Below are 18316 nucleotides of genomic sequence, written 5' to 3'. Positions count from 1 at the left end.
TTTATCTTAGAAAAGAATTACGGAACGCTCTGTAGCGGCGCTGTCGTCGCCTTGAAGAAGGCGTTCCCTTGGTGATCAAGGTTCTTTCCTTCGCATGTAGTATGAGCAAACAGCCAAACCCGCGAACACGTCTGGATATTTCTTTCTTTTTTTTTTTGTTTACGCAATGCTTCCGGTGTCGTAAAAACTCAACACCGAATACGTTCCGCACCACTATACACCTGTGGAGGGATTGAGAGTCGTTCGCTCGGTTTATGCCTGTTCGCCTGGCTTCTCCTTTTCGGGCACCCTCGCAGTAACCTGTGGTCTCAGTTCTCTTATATTCTCTAGCATCACGTGCGTCTTGTTGGCTATCCTGAGCACTTGTACAATTTCGGTGCACTTCGAATTTTCGTCTGCTACGTGTATGCCGTCTGCCTTACTCCAAGCTTTTGTGTATCGTTTGCACACTTCTGCTTTACGTCCGCTGCATGTTTCTCGTCTGCCTTACTCAATCCTGTTTCGTGTAGTTGGCAAATTAGGTACAGTTCTGCCTTCTGTATACAGAAGGCAGATGCGTCTGTGATTTAGCTCTATGTGTGTGTGGCGTCTGCTATGCACTCAAGGCTGTGTACCGTCCGCTGTTCAAGTTGACTTCATTTATACACTCTACGCTAAAGTTTCCTTCATGCGAGCATCCTATTTATTTGCTGCACTCCTTTTTATTCATTTCATTCTTGACTGCCATTTTTACTGATAGAACTAATCACCTCGGAATCACCGTGTGATTCCTTCGCTAGCCATGATCGAATCGACCGCATAGTCTGCTTTCTTGTGCATGCATGTTCTATGAGCGCGGGTGTCACCCGTAAACGCCGTATGTGCTCGACTTCTTGCGCCGTCTGTGTCATTTTGCTTCTTTTCCGAGCGCGCGGGCGTTAGCTGGTGCGTCGTCTGCTCACAGTGCAATTTACCGCATTTGAAATTTCAAACTGGTCGTCTGCTTCGTGTTCGCTTCGGCAGAAGGCAGGTGTCGCGTCGGCATCTGCTCTCCTTGAGAGGGCGCGCGTCTTGAGTATTATACTGCGTCCGCTCGGAACGACCTCGCTGTGGCGCGCACATGCGCCAGGTGTTCCGGTGTGGGGTGCCCCTGGCCACTGCATTTCTATACTTATATCTTTTTTTTTTACTCTCTTATCCTAATCTCTTCATCAGACTTTCTCGCTGCTTTAATAAGCTTCACCTCAGCAGTCGTCGTGTAAAGAAAAAAGGCCTCGGGCAATCAGATTCTTTTCAACCGCAGAGTGGTGATGGATTCGACAGTTCATTTTTTTTTTTTTTGGTTACTGTTCAACAGCGTTGTCGTTACCGTCGTGGCAGGTGACGTTCGTACCCGACTTCCTTATATTCAACTCACTGGGCCGAATAAATTCAATGCCAACCGATGAAAATGATCTCGAAAAACACGCAAGAAAAGTTTTTTCTGAGGGGGGGGGGGGGGGAAGCAGACGACGTAAAGGCAACGCGCCCTCTGTTGGGGCACTGCATACGAAGCTTGTCTGTCATCTGTTCTCGAGGCACGCATGTCCTTAATTTTGAGCGGACTATCTGTAATATTTGTCATTCGTCTGCTTGTCGTCTGCTTTTACAAGAAGCCCGAAATTTTCTTCTGATTGTAACACTGACAAACAAATGTCTGCGAATAAAGTAAGCAAATCTTAGCCGATACTAGTACACCTCGCTCCGCCTGCGCCTATGACTGTATTTCGTATAACCTTTGTTTTCTTTTACTTTCTTAATACAAAAAAAAAAGTTAAGGTGGGGGAGTTCCTTGCGAGATCAACGAACCCGTCTTTCGTTCGACGTTTCCATAATCCCGCCCCCAGCCGCGTGCGCTGGCGCCACCTACCACTAGAAAAAAAAAACGCCCTTCTTGATGCATTATGCTTAGCTCATACATGTCGACATCGGTGATGGAGTTGCGCAATAAAGCGAGAGAAGGCCTGTGGTAATATAGTTGCGGTTCGGACACCGCGTCCATCATCATATGCCGCGTTGAAAGACCCGCGTTTTCTCTGGTTGCATATATATTGTTTTCGGATTCACTATAAACCCCGGCTGGCCAACTGTTCTGTGTTTTATGTTTGTTTATGCGTTATCCGTTGTCGAGTTGAGCTCTCGGGAATCGGTACACCCCCTCGTCGACCAACGGTGTTCCTTGAGCAGAGGACAGAGTAACCACAGATACATAAGCATTCAGGAATGGTGTTCCTGGAACGGCAGACGGTTTTGGTCGATCGGACATTCTCTGCGGTCTTTCTTTTTTTTTTCTCTCTCTCTCTCTTTATTCGTTTTCACGTGCCGTCTGGCCAGATTCGTTTGGTACTAAGCCTTCTTTTCTGCCGCACTTGCGTTCGTTTCTGTATGCCCGTATGATTGAACGCATTTTACATGTCGTGCTTTGCTCGTTTTGTTGTTGCTGCCGTTTTTTTTTTCTTTACGGGAGAAAACGTTGCTGCGAGGCAAATCGTTTCATCTGGCGCGCTGTGAACGGTGGTTTATCGACCAAGTCGATTGATTCGGTTACGAAACGCTTGACGCAGTGTTTGCCGTATAGCTTTCCAGAGGCATTATTTGGCTGTTTTATTTCCCGATTCAGTACAGGGTGTCCTGGGGGGGGGGGGGGAGATAAAGAAGTTGTCGATAGTTTCCTCTTCGACCTTAAATATATAGTTCATTCCAGGATGAACGCATTGACGCGTAGGTTATCGTAGCTTACGCACTCATTGTTGGCGCAAATGTTTTAGTATAGAAGGGAAAAACGTAGCAGACTGTTTTAGAGCCAGTTCGTTGAACTTGGTGCCTTGGCGTTCGACTGCTTTTCTGATGTTACGTTTTCTCGCTTGTGCTGCGATACCTAAAAGCGCTACACCGAACGTGAAAAAAAAAGGCGCGAACAACGTGCTTTGCTGAAAGACAGTCCCTCGGACGAGCGGTTCTGACGCCAACGTGTTGTACTTTAGGTTCTAGCCTGGACAGCCGCTGGACTTTCGAGAGTGCCGCGGTTTATTTGCGTTTGCCTTTTCAAAAGCAAATCAGTGTTTGTGTGAGTGTGCCTGCGGAGTTTGGTCTTTGGGTGTTCCTCCAAGCCTGGGGGGGGGGGGGGGGGGGCCTGCGCACGTGTCGAGTGATGATGCGCACCGGCTTGTTCCGAGGCGATTGCTTTGCGCATGCGTAAACAACGCGAATAGGCGCGTGCGCGCTTTTCTGTAAGCGTTTGTTTACTCTGACGGCGCAGCCGTCTCTCTCTCTCTCCTCTGTATCGTTCTGACGTACAGTTGTGTTCGTGGTCGCACTTTATCACTTTCCTCAAGCAGTGTTGCTCGCTTTGCGTATGTTTGTTTCTTTACTTCGAAACTGAGCCGTTCCTGCTTCCTCTCTAAACCTCATTTTTCTTCCTCTTTTAGTTAGTGTTAGCCGTACTCTTAGCGATTGCGTTTTTGTCACAAATCGCTCTCGACGTCATTCGTCGGTGCTCCAATAGAGTTGAGCGTCGTCAGCCTATTTTTCACGCCGTTTCTCTCTTTTGTTCTTCGAACAGAAGTCGGCACCTTTCCTTTTTTTTTTCGTCTGCTCGCAAAGTAAATGCAACGGCTATGCAGAAGAACCAACGGCGCATCCACGCTGTCGTCTGTTTCTTTTGTGTGTGTGTGTTGTGTGTTTTCTGATGGCCGTGCCGTTGGCGGGCTTCTGCTTCTCGTCTGCTTCGTGCTGTGTGGTCTTCTGCTCCGTCCTATTCGCCGAGGAGCGCAGCGCCGCCTACTAAAAGGGCGAGAAAGTTGCAAAGCGGTCGCGGTTGCACACGCTAACGCGCGCATTGTTAGCGGCGGCCATTTCTTCTTACGGGGCCACCGAAGTCCGCCCGGGCGAAAAAAAAAAAAAAAAAAAGAACGCGCTGATGGATGTAGGGCACATGCTATACGGCGTGAAACGTGTCAAGTGAACCGCTTCAAGCTTCCGTACTCGTGTGCTTTCCATTTCCTGTTCTTTCGTTTTGGTCGTCATGTTTTCTGGACAGTGGCTGTGATTCACTCCCATGTTCTAGCCCTATACGTGTCGACCATTGAGCATAACGAATGCATCGCTCCCTTTCGTCGTTCCCCTCCGAAGCAGACGGAGTAACTGTCCCGCGCGTGACGTCATCGCTCGGATAACTTCATTTCTGACGCGTCGTCTGCTCACTCCCGTGACTAACCAGACGACTGCCCGGGGCACGATTGATTGAAAAACTACGACGCTGACTGACGTTTTCTCGAATGTACTCTCTCGCGTGTTTCGTCGTTTCTTTTTCGAGAGTTCCTTAATTGGCCGTTACCCGGATGTAGCCGGCATGCCTCTCGCGCTACCGTGTTGTGCTTCATTGCGGACGGCTGGGATAATGGCAGCGCTCTCCGCGATGAAGCGGTGTTTGGTCGCTTAAAGACTTTTTTTGTTTGTTTGTTTTGCCCCATTATGCGGAGCACGTTTTTTTGTAAGCGGGCGGCTTTAACCGATTCACTAATCGATTACCGGCGGTTATTAGCTTTCAGTATCGACCGCTTGACGGAGCTAGCTTCCCAAGTTAGGATATGCCGTGCTACGACCCTTCGCTTCTCTTAGTCTTGATGACTTCGACGGGCGCTCTGGAATGTCCGGAGGGAGTTTGAAAGAAGCGGGCCCGAGGAATTCTGGTCCGGTTGTCGACTCGTAGTTACGGCGCGGGAAGTTCCGGTCTTCGTTTTGGACCAAGATATTTCCTTCTGTTTTGCTCTTTTTTTTTTGAACATTTAGTGCCCCAAGGGGGGAGTTCGCGCTAATTTGACACTTCATTTATCGACCTAGCGTATTGCGTGCTGCTGCCTACGCGCTGCTTCGCATAATCGATGACCATTTTTCTGTACCCGGTAAAACGTGTCGACTCTTTTGCTTCTTTCTGTTTTTTTTTTCTTCTTTTTTATTGATTCGCAGACGTCTCCCCCTGCGTGGGTCGGAAATCCTGAGCGCGACATTACATCGCGGCGAATCCCCGGTTTCTATCCTATTAAGCGCGTTGTCGCCTTGCTCGTTTACGTAGCTTGTTTGCCGTTTTATTTCTTTGGTACCTCTAGCGTCCCTTTCTTTTTCTTTTTTTCCGCCACTGGGCCGCTTTTAGTTGCTTCTGTTTTGCTTGTTTTTGGCGAAGTGGCAGTGTGTAATCCTGCGGCCTACGATTGCGTGCGACGAGGTGGGCCTTCCCTTTTCGCCACCTTCCGGCAATAGTCGTGTGCTCTAACCCTATATCAATCTGTCTACCTCGTCGTCTGCTTTCGCGGTTAGTGTCGTCTGTCCTGATCGCAAGAAAAGTCTTCGGCTCGAAATCTGATGCCGTCTGCATCGCTTTTTGACTCGCCTGCATTTTTCAATTAGCGTCATACCCTGCCGTGTGCAGCAATTCAACCCAACGTGTTCTGCTATGCGCGAATTTGTTATTGCTAAAAAAAGTTTGGTTCGTCTGGTACTCACTGAATCTCAAATCTGCTATTGCACAGTTTTGTTTGCTCGCCGTATCGCAGCTTCGCTTCTTTAGCGCTGGGCTGTCTGCACAACCTCCACATCTGCATACGTGTCGTCTGTTATAGCATGTTTCGTTAGCTTAGTTTAGCGTGGAGTTATTGCGCATTGCCTTCTGCTTTCGGAGCTCTTCGTCCCGCACCTGTCGTCTGCTCTTCCGTGTTTTGTCTGTCGAATGTGCATCGTCTGCTTTCAGATATCGTCTCTCTGTACATTTATTGTGCCGCGCTGTTTTTTTTTACCGCATCGTTTGTTAGGTATCGTATTTTAAGACGAGAGCCTTAGATGCGTCGTAAAACGCGACTGCGCTTACATGAATCGTACGAAACCTCGGATGCCGTCGCAGAGGGCGCTTAACGCTGCGGCTGTTGTAAAACATTTTTGAAAGTTAGAGCGAAGTAATAGAGAGCCATTAAGTTTAATTAATGTAACTGAACTACTTTGGAGCAGTGCTTACGTTAAAATAGTGCAGACGTAATTTCCTTCGTCGGTCAAGTCGTCTGAGCTTGTGACCCCCGTGATTTTTTTTGTTTGTTTTTAAAGGTGTTGTGTGTTTTCTCACTAAGGAGTGTAATTTCTCTTCTCCTTTCTCCCCTCCCTCCTCCTCCTCTCGCAGGTCGTCGGCTCCGGCGTCTTCGAACTCCGGCTCGGCTCGTTCTCGAACCCTTCGAACCGCGACTCGCAGGGCGCCTGCTGTTCGACGGGGCTGCCCCCGGCCACCGAGGGCACCCCGTGCCCCGGCAGCCCCTGCCGGGTGTCCTTCCGCGTCTGCCTCAAGCACTACCAGAAGACCGTGGACACCGACTCGCCCTGCACGTACGGCGAGCTCAGCACGCCCGTGCTCGTCCAGTCCGCCTCGGACGGCGCCATCTTTAACGCGTCCAGGCCCCCCATCACGTTCCCCTTCGAGTTCTCCTGGCCCGTAAGTGCACATCTACCAATAGGTATACCCCTAATCGGTTGTGAATTCGGCTGTCAGCAGGGGCGTATAGGCAGAAGTTCTTTTCGGGGTTGGGGAACTCCTTGATTTCAAATGAGAGGTGGAGGTGGCGGGGAGGGGCACCTTTTCGAAATGATCGTGTTTCACTCTGTATACCTTCGCGAAAACAACATTCGGAAGGGGGGGGGGGGGGGGGGAGGGATGGCCAGCCATGTGCGCCATTCCCAGGCTATACGCCTCTGGCGGTCAGTTAAACTCAGAGATATGATAATGTAGAAGTGGCAGAAGAGAATTTTATTATGTAAATGGCTTGTGGTTGAACCTGCCGTAACACTCGTAGTGACTTATTCCAACATGCAACTTATTGAATGGATGATCCCGTTACCATTTCAGCCTAACGCATTATCTTATGTGACATTAGCGTTTGTAATCGCTTTATTGATTTGTGTGTGTGTGTGTGTGTGTGTGTGTGTGTGTGTGTGTGTGTGTGTGTGTGTGTGTGTGTGTAGGTGAACAATTTGTTCGTTTGTCTAATCGATGATTTGCTATCTTTTCACTTTTCCAGGGCACCTTTTCGCTCATCATTGAAGCTTGGCACGAAGGACCTGCGCCCGCTGGTGAGTCGATCGATACGTTATTGACTAATCGATTACAGTTCATTTGGGGCTCCGTTCCAAGATTATATGGCGCCAACCGGCCAAAAAAAAAAAACAGATAAGAAAGAGAGTACCTGCAGAGTGAGAGAGCAACGTCAATCGGTTCTCCAATTAACACACATTACACCACGATCTACTGTCAACATTAGTCTCCATACCTCATTGATTAATAATTAACAGGATAAGGCGCTTCCAAATGTGTCGTGATTGCGGGGGGGGGGGGGGATTCCTTAATCAGCTCTTTTGGATTTCTTCAATCCGCGTGACACTTAGCTTCGAACGGCCATGCAAGACAGGCCAGTGTATGGGACCGATACAAAGTATCTGAAATTAGTCTATTAATAGAGAAACAATTTGCGAGGGTTAAGCGTGTTATTGCGCGTGTGCCAAACCACAGCGGAACTCGCTGCCGTCCACGCGTCCTTGCGAATCTTTTTATTTATTTTGTCCGCGTACGCAAATACGGGGAGTGAATCGTCGTCGGCTCGCTTTTCTTTTCTTTTTAACCACATAATTACACCCCGCGGGCGTTGGCTCGCTTCTGTCCGTGCCTCATTATACGCGGTGGTTAAACGCGTCGCGCGGTGGCACCTTGCGCTTATTGCGCCGCTGGCTATTGCCGGGCGCTTTCTGAGCTAACCTGACTGCCTTACTTTAGTGTTTAGCACTAAAGCTCACGGAGTCAGCAGCGACACCTGACGGTTGAGGAGGAAAAAAGAAAATTCGTTGTGTCGAGACAACGGTCCTTCGTCTGTACTTGCAGGCTGTGTCAGCGACAGTGCATGAAGTCTGCTCACCGTTAGCGTACGGTAGCGTAGTTTACCGTACGACAGGTAGCGTTTTTCTATTTTTTTCTTTTTCTGAAGGATCTCACTTAGTCTCTCTGGTCATTTCGTCACGTTCCCGTGCTCAGTCAGCGAGACTCGCACCGTTAAAAAAAAAAACAATGTGCCTGAAAACTTCGTGCCGACCATGACGGTAAGCTGTTTGCGTATTTACCGTACGGTAAACTGGCGTTTCTAGAACACCCTAGCAATTGATCGACAACGTTTTGCGCATTCAAGGCGTATGCCGGCGGTCGGCTGTGTTTGAGATGCTGGAAGCAGCCTCAGAAAGCCTCGTTAAGCGCTGTTCATGACTGTACGGGATCGAAGACGTTTCGGCGAAGGAGAACAGTTTTTGGTACGCTTCGATTCCAGGCCTTTGTTGTCGCCTTTCGCGTGATCGTAGGACCAACGGTTGGGAGTGCGAAAGCTGTGAGTGACCCTGGAAGGGGTGGGGGGGGGTGGGGGTTCGCGAGAACATTACGGCTAACCAGCTGGGGGGGGGGGGGATGCGAAAATGGAGCTAAATGTGAGTCGAAGTGGCGGTCAGAAGGGCGTTGCTTCTTGTTTCGTATCTCTGTAGTAAAGTAGTAAAGAAAAGGGAGGGGGGTGTCAATGATGACGATGGCATCATGCACACACGATCGAGGAGTAGGCGAGGGTGTCTGGACAGAGCCCCGGCGGTACGTTTTGCGAGCGAGAGCAACGCCGCCTTTCTAAAAGGCGCTCGGTGATAGTCGCCGGGTGAGGAGGTGATCGAAGACGGAGGAGTAAAGGAAGGTCGAGGCGCGAGGCGAGAAAGACGCTGAGGGGTAGTAAAAGATGAAGAGAAAAAAGATGGCGGAGGGTCGGAGGGGGCGCCGGGGAAAAATGGACCGTGAGAATCTTCTCTTCGCCCGAGTGTGCGAGCAGCTTCGGAGGCAAGACGGCCGGGGCAGGTTGGTTGCTTTGGCGTACGTGGGCAACAGCAGCAGCAGCAGCCAGCTCGGCTACATGCGGGGAGCCCGACCGGTGGCGGCGTTTGTTGTGTCGTGCCGTGTAGGCAGGTAGCGAGGATTTCTTCGGAGAGGGAGGGTGGTAGCCCGTGGAAGGACGCGCTTTTTGCTCCGACTACGACGAAAGCAAGTACGGCTGCTTAGTTGAGGAGGTGGCCCTCCCGCTGATTCGGTTCTTTTGCTTCCTTTCCGCGCAACCTTCTGTGTGCGTGTGTGCCGGTTTTCCATTTTATATCGTTTTTTCCTTCTTTATTTGTTATTAGTGCTAAGCCTCGTGAAAGGAAGACCCACCTTAGCTACCCTCTTCTTCCATTGGTCCCCGTCGTCTGTTTGTCGTCGTATCTGACCGTCTGCTAGCGCCCCGCTGTCGTCTGCTTTTTCGTGCTCGAGGCAAAACTCTCCCTGTCACCTGTTTACAAAACGAGGGCGCGGCTGTGGGATAAACCGCCTCAAATGAGATACTTATGAAGGGCATGTGGGTTGCCCTCCTAACGATAGCTATAGCGCGAGAACAGGACGACGACACAGAGCCAAGAAGGACACAAAAGACACGGGCGCGCTCCATCCTGTGTCGTCATTGTGTTCTCGCGCTATAACTATCGCCATGTCATACCAACTAGCCCAAGCTGCCCCACTTCTCTAAGCTGCCCTCCTAGTTCGCCGGTGGGTCTGGTTTTGATCCGTAATTGAATGGCGCCGTTTATGTCACCGAGTCGTCTGCATCATCTGAACTCTGTTGTTCCGATGCGTGGACAGACGTGATCGGCTGCCAGACGGACAAATCGCAAGGGCAGGCAACGCGCACGCGCTGGACGCTTCTGCGCGGATGTAATTCGCCGCATATTCGCTTCGTGCATAGAGCTCCGTTTTGTCACCGACTCGTCTCTTAAACGTTTTCCATCTGGTATGCGTTACGCAACAATGTCAGCAGACGACGTTGCTAGGAATTGCGAAACGAAATAAGGAATCACACGACAAGCAGACACGTGACACTTCTGCCAGGGTATAATTGGTTGCAGAGGTGCTCCGCACTTAGAGCTCCGTCCAGAGTGCGCGTCGTCTGCACCTGAGGGTTGTTGATCCTCTACGCGTTGCGCAGTTATGCGAGCAGACGACGTAGCAAAAGAAGAAGCAGACGAGACCGCTCCTACCTCATTCGCCGTCAGCTAAACGCTGGCTTCCGAGATACGAGCTCCTATTGTCGTATAGAGCAACGAACGGGGGAAACAATGAGGGATGATGTACGTACTACAATAGCGTACTACGCGTAACGTCAAGAGCGTGGGACTCCGAGAGTAGCGTTGGCGGCCGCGGCTTAATTGGCTGGTTACCGCCGCCGCTGATCGGGACCCCCCCGGGCGCTTTCGGGGCTCTTCGAGGAGTCACGTGACTCCGCGCGCGAGCGGAGGATGTTTTCGAACTGGCCTTTTGGCAGCCGTGGCTGCTGCAACCAAGTACTACTGGATGCAAGCCGAAGGCATTTAACTTTGCTCTCGCTACGCCGGCCGCTCTCGTGTTTTGTGTTCTTTTACCGTCCTCCACTCAGCGAGGCGTAGTCTGAGGAGCGCTGCACGGCCACTGGGATCGGCGGCGGCGTTTTCTTGTTAATCTTCGTAACGGGGAAAGCCGGTTTGCTCGCAGTGCTGCGCTTGTACGGCAAGCGTTTCGCATCGAGCAGCCGCCGGCGCGGCGAAAAAGAAGACCAAAAGGCGTGCGGGACAAATACGCGAGCCGCGTGGGAAAATGATGCCGCGCCGCTCGCTTCGTGGCTTGGCTCGCTGCTCCTTGGGTGCCCTTCCATCGCCGCCGCCGCCGGCCTGATTGGCCGACGCGGAACGGGCCGTCCGCGACCTGTCGTCTGGACGTCGTCTGCTGCCGGCCGCTGTCCTTGTCGTCTGTTCGTCTTCTGTTGGTTTGTTTGTTTATTTTTGTGTCGTCTGTTCTCTCGTAAGCGTTGTTTTGCTACATGGCAATAGTTCAGGCGATCTCTCTTCGCGACCGTGTGCCGAGAGATCATTATTTTTTTTTAATTTGTTCGTTTTGTTGCAGACGTGACAAAAAAAAAAAGCTTTTAACTGATCTCTCAGTGAAACGGCTGCATGGACGCGAAGAGAGATCGACTGAAGTATCACCAATAGCAGACGGTGCTTACAAGAGAACAGACTATAAAGAGTACAGCAAACAGACTGAAGAGGAGAGGCCGCGCGTTGACTCCTCTGTTACCAATAAATGACACTCCTGTTCGTCTGTTAATGATGTGACAGGCGAACAGAATCACCATTTTATCTAACAATGCGTGAATTGTCGGGCCGCCTGTAGTTATAGCCTTCGGGGAATCATTAATATTCTCTCTAACTGTAAGTACTACCGAACTTGAAACCTCGACGAAACTTTGACAGGTCTGCTCCGGCCAGCGTTGGAAGTTACGTCCCAGTTATGACGGGTTGGAGTAGCGATCCACCCGTGTGTACAGGAACGGTAAAAGCGTATATGCTCTGACAAATGCCGGCGCGGAAGAGGCGCCTTTCCGATCTTCCGCCTGCTGTTCATCGCTGAGCTGTATGAAACTCGTTCAACCGATTCATTATCCGCGGTCAGCTAGGGCGTGGCGGCGTTGCCGCTTTCTCCGGTTCCGTTTTGGTTGAGCTCCAAAAACCGCAGCCAATTCTCTTTCCCTCTCTCTTGAGAAGCCAATCGAGGTCAAGCGTTCATTTGTTCCCACTGTTCCGATGCGATTCCTTTTGGTGTGCCGGCAGGTTGCATTCAGCGGATAGAACACCAGACGTCGTCGTCGCAACACAAACCTGCTCCGGCTCTCACGCTTCCGGGTGGATAGAGAACAACCGTGACCGAGTTTTTTAGACGGGAAAGGGCCGAAGGGATGCCCCCGTCGACTTCTTCGCCGCATCGTCGCGGGAACGGGCCGGCCGCCGCCCTCGTTTTAATCTGGCCCTATCGATTTGGCTCGGGTCCTCGCGCGAAACTTTTGTCCGGTCGTTTTTAAGGAACGCAGCGTTGCGTCGAAGTTTGGCTTGTCGGCCTTGTCGCGGGCATCGATCCTTGCGATGCCCGCCATGTTGGATCGATCCCACGGCAATTAGGCGGCATTCCCGGCATATCTGTCGTCCGCACTCGCAATACGGGCGCTTTTTACGTCACCGGTGCCTTAATTAGTCGCTTGGGATCGCCAGTATGGCACGCTCGCGTAACAACGCGGTAGTATACGCAGTTATAAGGGTTATAATAAAGGTATGTCCTGTTTTCTTGGTGATCGCCGTGTCGTCTGCTCATTTCCATGCGATAACCATCGTCTGCTCGTTTCGGCGGAAGGGGTTGGCTGCCAGAGTTCCTGTTTTAACCACGCCTGCTTTCGCGCATATCAAAAGGCCGTCGTCTGCTCGCGCGTCGTCTGCTAGCTCGCGCCGCTCGCAGCGCTCGCTGTGGGCACGCAAACGCAGTGCCCTGGCTTGCTCGAGCGCGCTGCGCAAGAAAGCCGCCGGAGCGAGGAGAGAGGGGCCGGCTTAGCGAGTTGTGGGAAAATCGGGCTCTTTCGAGGCCGATATAATTTCTTCGCGCTGCGCTTGGCTGCCTTGAGGGTCGCGGTCTCACGGACGCAGCCGCCGCTTCTTCTTCGTAAACTTCTTTTTCTGCTCGCTTTTCGGGTCCTCTGCCGTAACTTGGTCGCCGTCGTCGCGTCGTTCGCGTTCCCTTTCCCACCCAAACTCCGCCGCCTTCTTTTGGCTCGGCTTATTTTTCTTGTCGTCTGCTCGAAAACTTGTCGGTCGTCTGCCTTTTTTTTTTGTCTTAGGCCTTTTCCCCTCTCCTCCGTTTTCCTCGCTTCCGTTCGTCTTCATTACGGCGCTTTTCGCTTTTATTTAAGCCTCGCCCGCTGGCTTTGTTTTGACCCTCGCTCATTCTCTCTCACAGGAGTGGCGTGTGCGCGCGGATGCTTTTTATTTTATTTTGCCCTGTATTTCTTCTTGAGTGGAATGCCTTTGTTTTCCCGACATGGCGCGAGAATAAGTTTCTGCCGCCGCTTGATGCTGCCACATGCCTCGCTGGTTTAAAAGGCAAACTGCGCGCGCGCGAGTGTTGTTTCCTGGGAGAATGGTGGCCCCGGACATTCTCATTACTTGTGTGTGTGTGTTTTTCTTCATCGTTTTTCCACAGTCAGGGTTATGCGCGCAACTTTCGGGCCCGGGCATGTCGCGCTTCGTTTCCTGGCCCGACTTCCATGGCTTCTCGTATTTTTCTTTTCGTCTGTTTCTTCACCGTCTTCTGCTTTTTCGTCTGTTTCTTCTTCGCCGTCGTCTGCTCACTTTCATCTGTTTCTTCGTCGTCTTCTGCTTTTGTCCTCGGTTAATGCCTTCACCACGTGCTAGTTTCTGTCGCCTATACGGCGGTGCTTTTTTTTTTTCCTTTTAAATCGTCCGCATGTTTGTTCTTCGTCGTCGGCAATCTTTATGTTGCCGTATGTTTGTCGCTGCTTCTGGCTTTTCGTCGCTTCGTTTTAATGCTAGCCATTATGGTTGACGACGCGTATTACTCGGGAGCGCCCCGCATTGTTTTTTTCCATCTGTTCTAGTGGCGCTTGTCTTGATTTCCGACTTTTATAGTTTGTTTGTTCCCTATACCCTTTCCTTCTTTTTCCATAAGCTGCTTTCTCTGCGGAGGTGGGAAAACGGACGCGTCTATCTTCAGGTCTCAACTGAGCACTGCTACCGCGCGATTTGCGCTACCGGGGGAGTGTGTAGCGGAGGGGGCGTGGCCTGTGAAGTGCGAAAGCTATGGAAAAGAGTGAGATCCCACTGTTCTTGGAGGGGAAAAAAAAAGTGGAAGAAACGGAAGCAGCCCGCCTTTCGTGGAAAGAAAAAAAAATTGAAGGAAAAGGTGAGGGGGTTGAAAAAACGAGAAGGCGCAGAATGAAGAAAGTATATGGACGAGTAACTCGGCCTCGGACCCTGCCTTCCCGTTTCGTGCAGATGCTACTTCCGTCCTAGCGACCATTAGAAAAGAGGCGCACTCATGGATCCAGCTGGGGGAGGGGAGGGGGAGTAGCGACTGCTCTCTATGCTCTCTACCGCATTTTCTGACCTTGCGCACGCCTTGCTTGGCTTCCTTCGGCGCCGCCGATTTTTTTATTTCTGGGACTCGCTATCTTGAAGTTCTGTTCTTGTGTTATCTCCCCCATTCGCCACTGGGTACCTGAGAAGACGATCTTTCTCTCTTTTCCCGCTGCGTGTTAACTCCCACTGTCGTCGCTCAGGCATTCTTAATAAATGATACGACGCGTCCTGGCCCTTCCTCACGCTTCCGTGTAAGCGGGCGCCATGTTGTTTTTATACGCCGATGCGCAACGTTTTGCCCTGGTCCACATGCCTACATTTTTTTACATTGCAGTATACCAACCACTGGTGCTACCGGCGCAGTGCCGTCTGCTTCCGCCCGAAGTTGTTTCCGTCGTCTGCTTCGCGGTAGTTTTTGTCGTCTGCCGTTCCAAACGCTTTCGGTCGCACGCTCTTTTTCGGTCGTTCGACTCGCGTATAATTGAGATTTGATCTTCTTCAACTTGGCTCCTCGTAATCTGTCGGAACGTTGATTGAGAATCGAGTCGCCTTGACTGTTTCTTTTTTTTCCCCGGTACGCGGTACCATATGTCATCTGCGGCCGCTGAACAGCTGGCGTAGTGTGCTGTTCTGGCGAACGTTCTGTAACTTGGCAGTCTTTTTGCAACCAAGCGACGATAACGTCTGCTTCGACACCGTCCACAACTGTTTCGTTAGCATCTGCTCTGCCCGTAGTAGTCTATCCGGGCTATCTCTTGTGCTGGCTACACCTCAACTTTGCGCCTTTTGTGAACTAACTACGGTAACCTCTCCTTCAGAGTTGCTGTGTATGCTTGCTAGGGTAACTCTAGTCTGCTTCAACGCTGTTTGGTTGTCGTCTGCATCACCGTTGTAGCCTTTCCGGGCTGTCTCGTGCGTGGGCTTCTCCTTTTGTATCGTCGTCGTCTGCTAGCCTTTCGCAATATATATGGACGTTGGTGCTCACCGAAGTAGCGCTTGAGTCTGTTTCGTTGTCGTCTGCTTCTGTCCTTCTGTCTTAGCAGAAATACGAGTGCGTTCGCGCTTCTGTAATGTCGTTGTTGGGTGAAGAAAGAGGGGTCATAGGGTGTCTGAAGAGGGGGGGGGGGGGCACGCGACACGATCGAGCTCCTTCACCCCTCCTGTCACGAACAAGGGGGATGGGAGGGGGGGGGGGTGGTAACAACAGCCCCTTGCTACTGCGGCGCCGGGACGAAGACAAAAGAACTGACCCCCGTCCTTCTTGTCTTCACCCCCTTTCATCTTTGTGGACGCGGCGTTCCCATTCAGAAGGCGGTACTGCACGGCGTGTGCCCGTAAAGGAGGAACGCGGTTAATTGGAAGGAAACAAGTGCCGGTACTCGGGAGGTGCCCCCTTCTTTCTCGCTGCCCTCAACGGCCCCCTTTGATACCGGCGTCGGACTGCGGATTGTCTCGTGGTGGCTCGCGTCGTGGCTAGTCTGTAACGAGGCAACCGAAGACGGCGTGTGTTGGGCCAGCTTTGTCATCTATCCGGTCGTGTTCTTGGTTTTTGTGTGTGTGTGTTTACCCGTCGGTCGGTCGCTACAGGCTGTTGCCGTCTGTCGGGAGGGCGCTCTTTTAATTGGCCGTGACACTCGCTGAATGAGTGTCGGACGGCCCAGCGGGGCCTATAGCGTGGTCGCCGCCGTGTCTTTTTTCCGAGAAGTGAGTTTTTCTATAATCTAATCATTTCGTTTCATTCACTTCCTTGCCTATTGAAACCTGCGCTACGAATGTCGCTCACTGAAACGAAGAAGTGCGACGAATTAGGAGTTGAAATGGGGTTACAAGTGTCCCGACCGCTGGCAACGAGGACATCCTGTGTCATCTTCGTGTCATTGGCATTCCGGGGACCTGTCGGTTGTTGCGCGCGCTGAGTGAAACACCCAGCGCGAGATGGATTTCCGTTTGGACACACGGCGATGGCTCTACGCACCGCAAACTTCGTGATTACGTGTAACCTTGCGGTTGACGTCTCTGGGTGTGCCTTGTGCTGTCGCTGCGATACCAGAGTTCCTATTATCACCCCGTGCAGACGTGATACCCCATCTCCTTTCCCCACCCGGTGATAGTTATATTGTCTGTTATGAAAGTGGCCGCACGCTAAAGGGGAGAGGACTTCGGCAGGGCCTTGTACAGGCGATATTGTGTCTTCTGCAATGTTTGCGACGAATAGCATACGAACTCCATCCAGACGATGCACTTAACTAGCCATCACCTTCTGTAAACGAGGTATGCGTTGAAGCTCGATGTCGATTGCTACATCCAAGATCCAACATCAGGCAACATACAGACTCTGCCGCCTTTTAAGTGACGGTGCTTTGGGGTCTTGCTGTGTCTCTAATGTGTGTCATGACTACTAGTAGACGAGCTTCAGACTACAGAGTCGCCATGGGCATCACCCGAGTATTACGATGTATATGCACGGGGACGCGATGTCGTCTGCTCCTTCCGGCCGTGGCAGACGACACCGAGTGCGGGCGCTCACTCGTTCGCGATGTCTGGTGGCGCCGTCTGTATAGTGTGGAATTACCAGACGTCGCGTTTTCTCGCCTGACCCCTTTTTGTTTTCCTCCCTCAGGCGGTTCGGCCTCCTCTGGCGTCCACCGGACCCTGGTGGCGCAGATGTCGACGCAGAAGTGGCTCGACGTGGGCGACTCGTGGACGCCCGGCACGCTGCAGAGGGAGCGCGCCGCCCTGTCCTACTCGTACCGCGTCCGCTGCCAGGAGTTCTACTACGGCTCCGAGTGCGCCAAGCTGTGCCGGCCCCGGGACGACAAGTTCGGACACTTCACCTGCAGCGCGTCCGGCGACGTCGTCTGCCTGCCGGGCTGGAAGGGCGACTACTGCACCAAAGGTCAGTTGGTCGACGTTTGTTGGCGTAAAAGTGTCGCGTCTTTTCGGGCACAGCATTGTAATCGCCCGGAGCCGCTTCGTACGGCTAACGCGACACGTCAGTAGGAACTGTCTGCTACAGCGTGCTGCTAATTTATCGGTGATCGCCATTTTGTCTTGTTTTAAATCACAGTGCTCTCTCTACGCACACACCGCGTCAAAGTTCCCAGCCTCTATTCTGTGCATTGCATATTCGCGTACTGCTGACAAACTCATTTGGAACTTCCTGTGGGCAGACTACAACTCCTTTAGGCAGTGATAAACTCCTTTAGGATGTCTGATTGGAATCTGCTTGTCAACAGCACGTTATTCTCGCGCGGGCTCGTCTAAAGAACGTCCTACGGATGTCTCTTATTGATTCTGTCCGTACGTCTGTTCGTTAGCTCGAGGACAGACGACGATCTGTTGTCCGTCTGTTACCCGGTTTCTGCTGTCTGCTATTCTGAATGAAAAACAAACAAACAGGAGCAGATTTTTTTTTTCCGCCTGATCGTAATAACCTCGCCGCTTCTCACGTCTTTGTTGTCCGCGGACGCGGCCAATTTTTAGAACAGTTAAACGCCACCAGTCGTTGTCGCTGGCCATGCTGGAGAGACAGTAGAGTGCGGAGATGTCGTGGAAGACCGCCGAAGCGTGAAAGCCTTCAATGAATGAGTGAACGGACTCGAGCCTTCAATGAATGAGTGAACGGGTATGGTGAGTGAGGGTCCAATTCTGTCGTAGCGCCGGATTTCCTCGGAACACAGTCTACCACTATGGGCCACCGGCGGAGACGGGGACGTGCGCAGTATAGTAGAGACGAGACGAAGGGTGGGTGGGGGGGAGTGACGTCACGTCCGCTATTTCGTAACCCCTTTTCCTCGGCGGCCACCCTCCTTCCCGTCTCCGGAGTCATCCATCCAGCCGCCCGTGACAGGCATCCACCTCTGTCGCGTCACCCTTATGTATTTTTCTTCATCTTCGTCCCAAGACGTTTGCGAGGGGGACGGGAAACTTGTGACACGCCTGAGGATGCCAGTTGTTTTATGTATTTTGTTTACTTCTCATTCCACCGTTCTTCATCTTCTTCGTCTGGTTGCGTGATATCTAACGACCAGTCACTCTGATGCCTAGCAAGCGTCCCGGCACCCGTTATAGAACCAGCTGCTTTTAGTAACCCCCAGTTATTCGAATGTTGTTTTGCAAGAAGGTTAGTTAACCCGGGAAGTCGCGCCCGGGCCCCCTTCATGTGCATTTCGTTGTACCAATAGTTCGCGAAAGATGCGCCTGTAGTATCGTTGTTAATGGTTACAGGCTACGTATTCCACGTGACTTAGGTTGGCGTTTCCGATTT

The 18316-nt window shown here is 51.7% G+C and overlaps 1 protein-coding gene across 2 annotated transcripts in view; it reads left to right on the top strand.

Annotated features, from left to right (window-relative positions):
* The window catches only part of LOC119165446 (uncharacterized), a 65631-nt gene that overhangs the window by 31243 nt on the left and 16072 nt on the right, over positions 1-18316 (top strand). For both annotated transcript variants that reach the window (XM_075871890.1, XM_075871891.1), the window contains exons 3-5: positions 6185-6490; positions 7074-7125; positions 16670-16945. In XM_075871890.1, coding sequence (XP_075728005.1) covers positions 6185-6490; positions 7074-7125; positions 16670-16945 — 634 coding nt within the window. The remainder of the gene's footprint in view (positions 1-6184; positions 6491-7073; positions 7126-16669; positions 16946-18316) is intronic.

The sequence above is a fragment of the Rhipicephalus microplus genome, chromosome 8 (assembly GCF_043290135.1).
Source record: "Rhipicephalus microplus isolate Deutch F79 chromosome 8, USDA_Rmic, whole genome shotgun sequence".
Classification (NCBI taxonomy): domain Eukaryota; kingdom Metazoa; phylum Arthropoda; class Arachnida; order Ixodida; family Ixodidae; genus Rhipicephalus; species Rhipicephalus microplus.
This window is presented reverse-complemented; position numbering and strand designations above follow the sequence as displayed.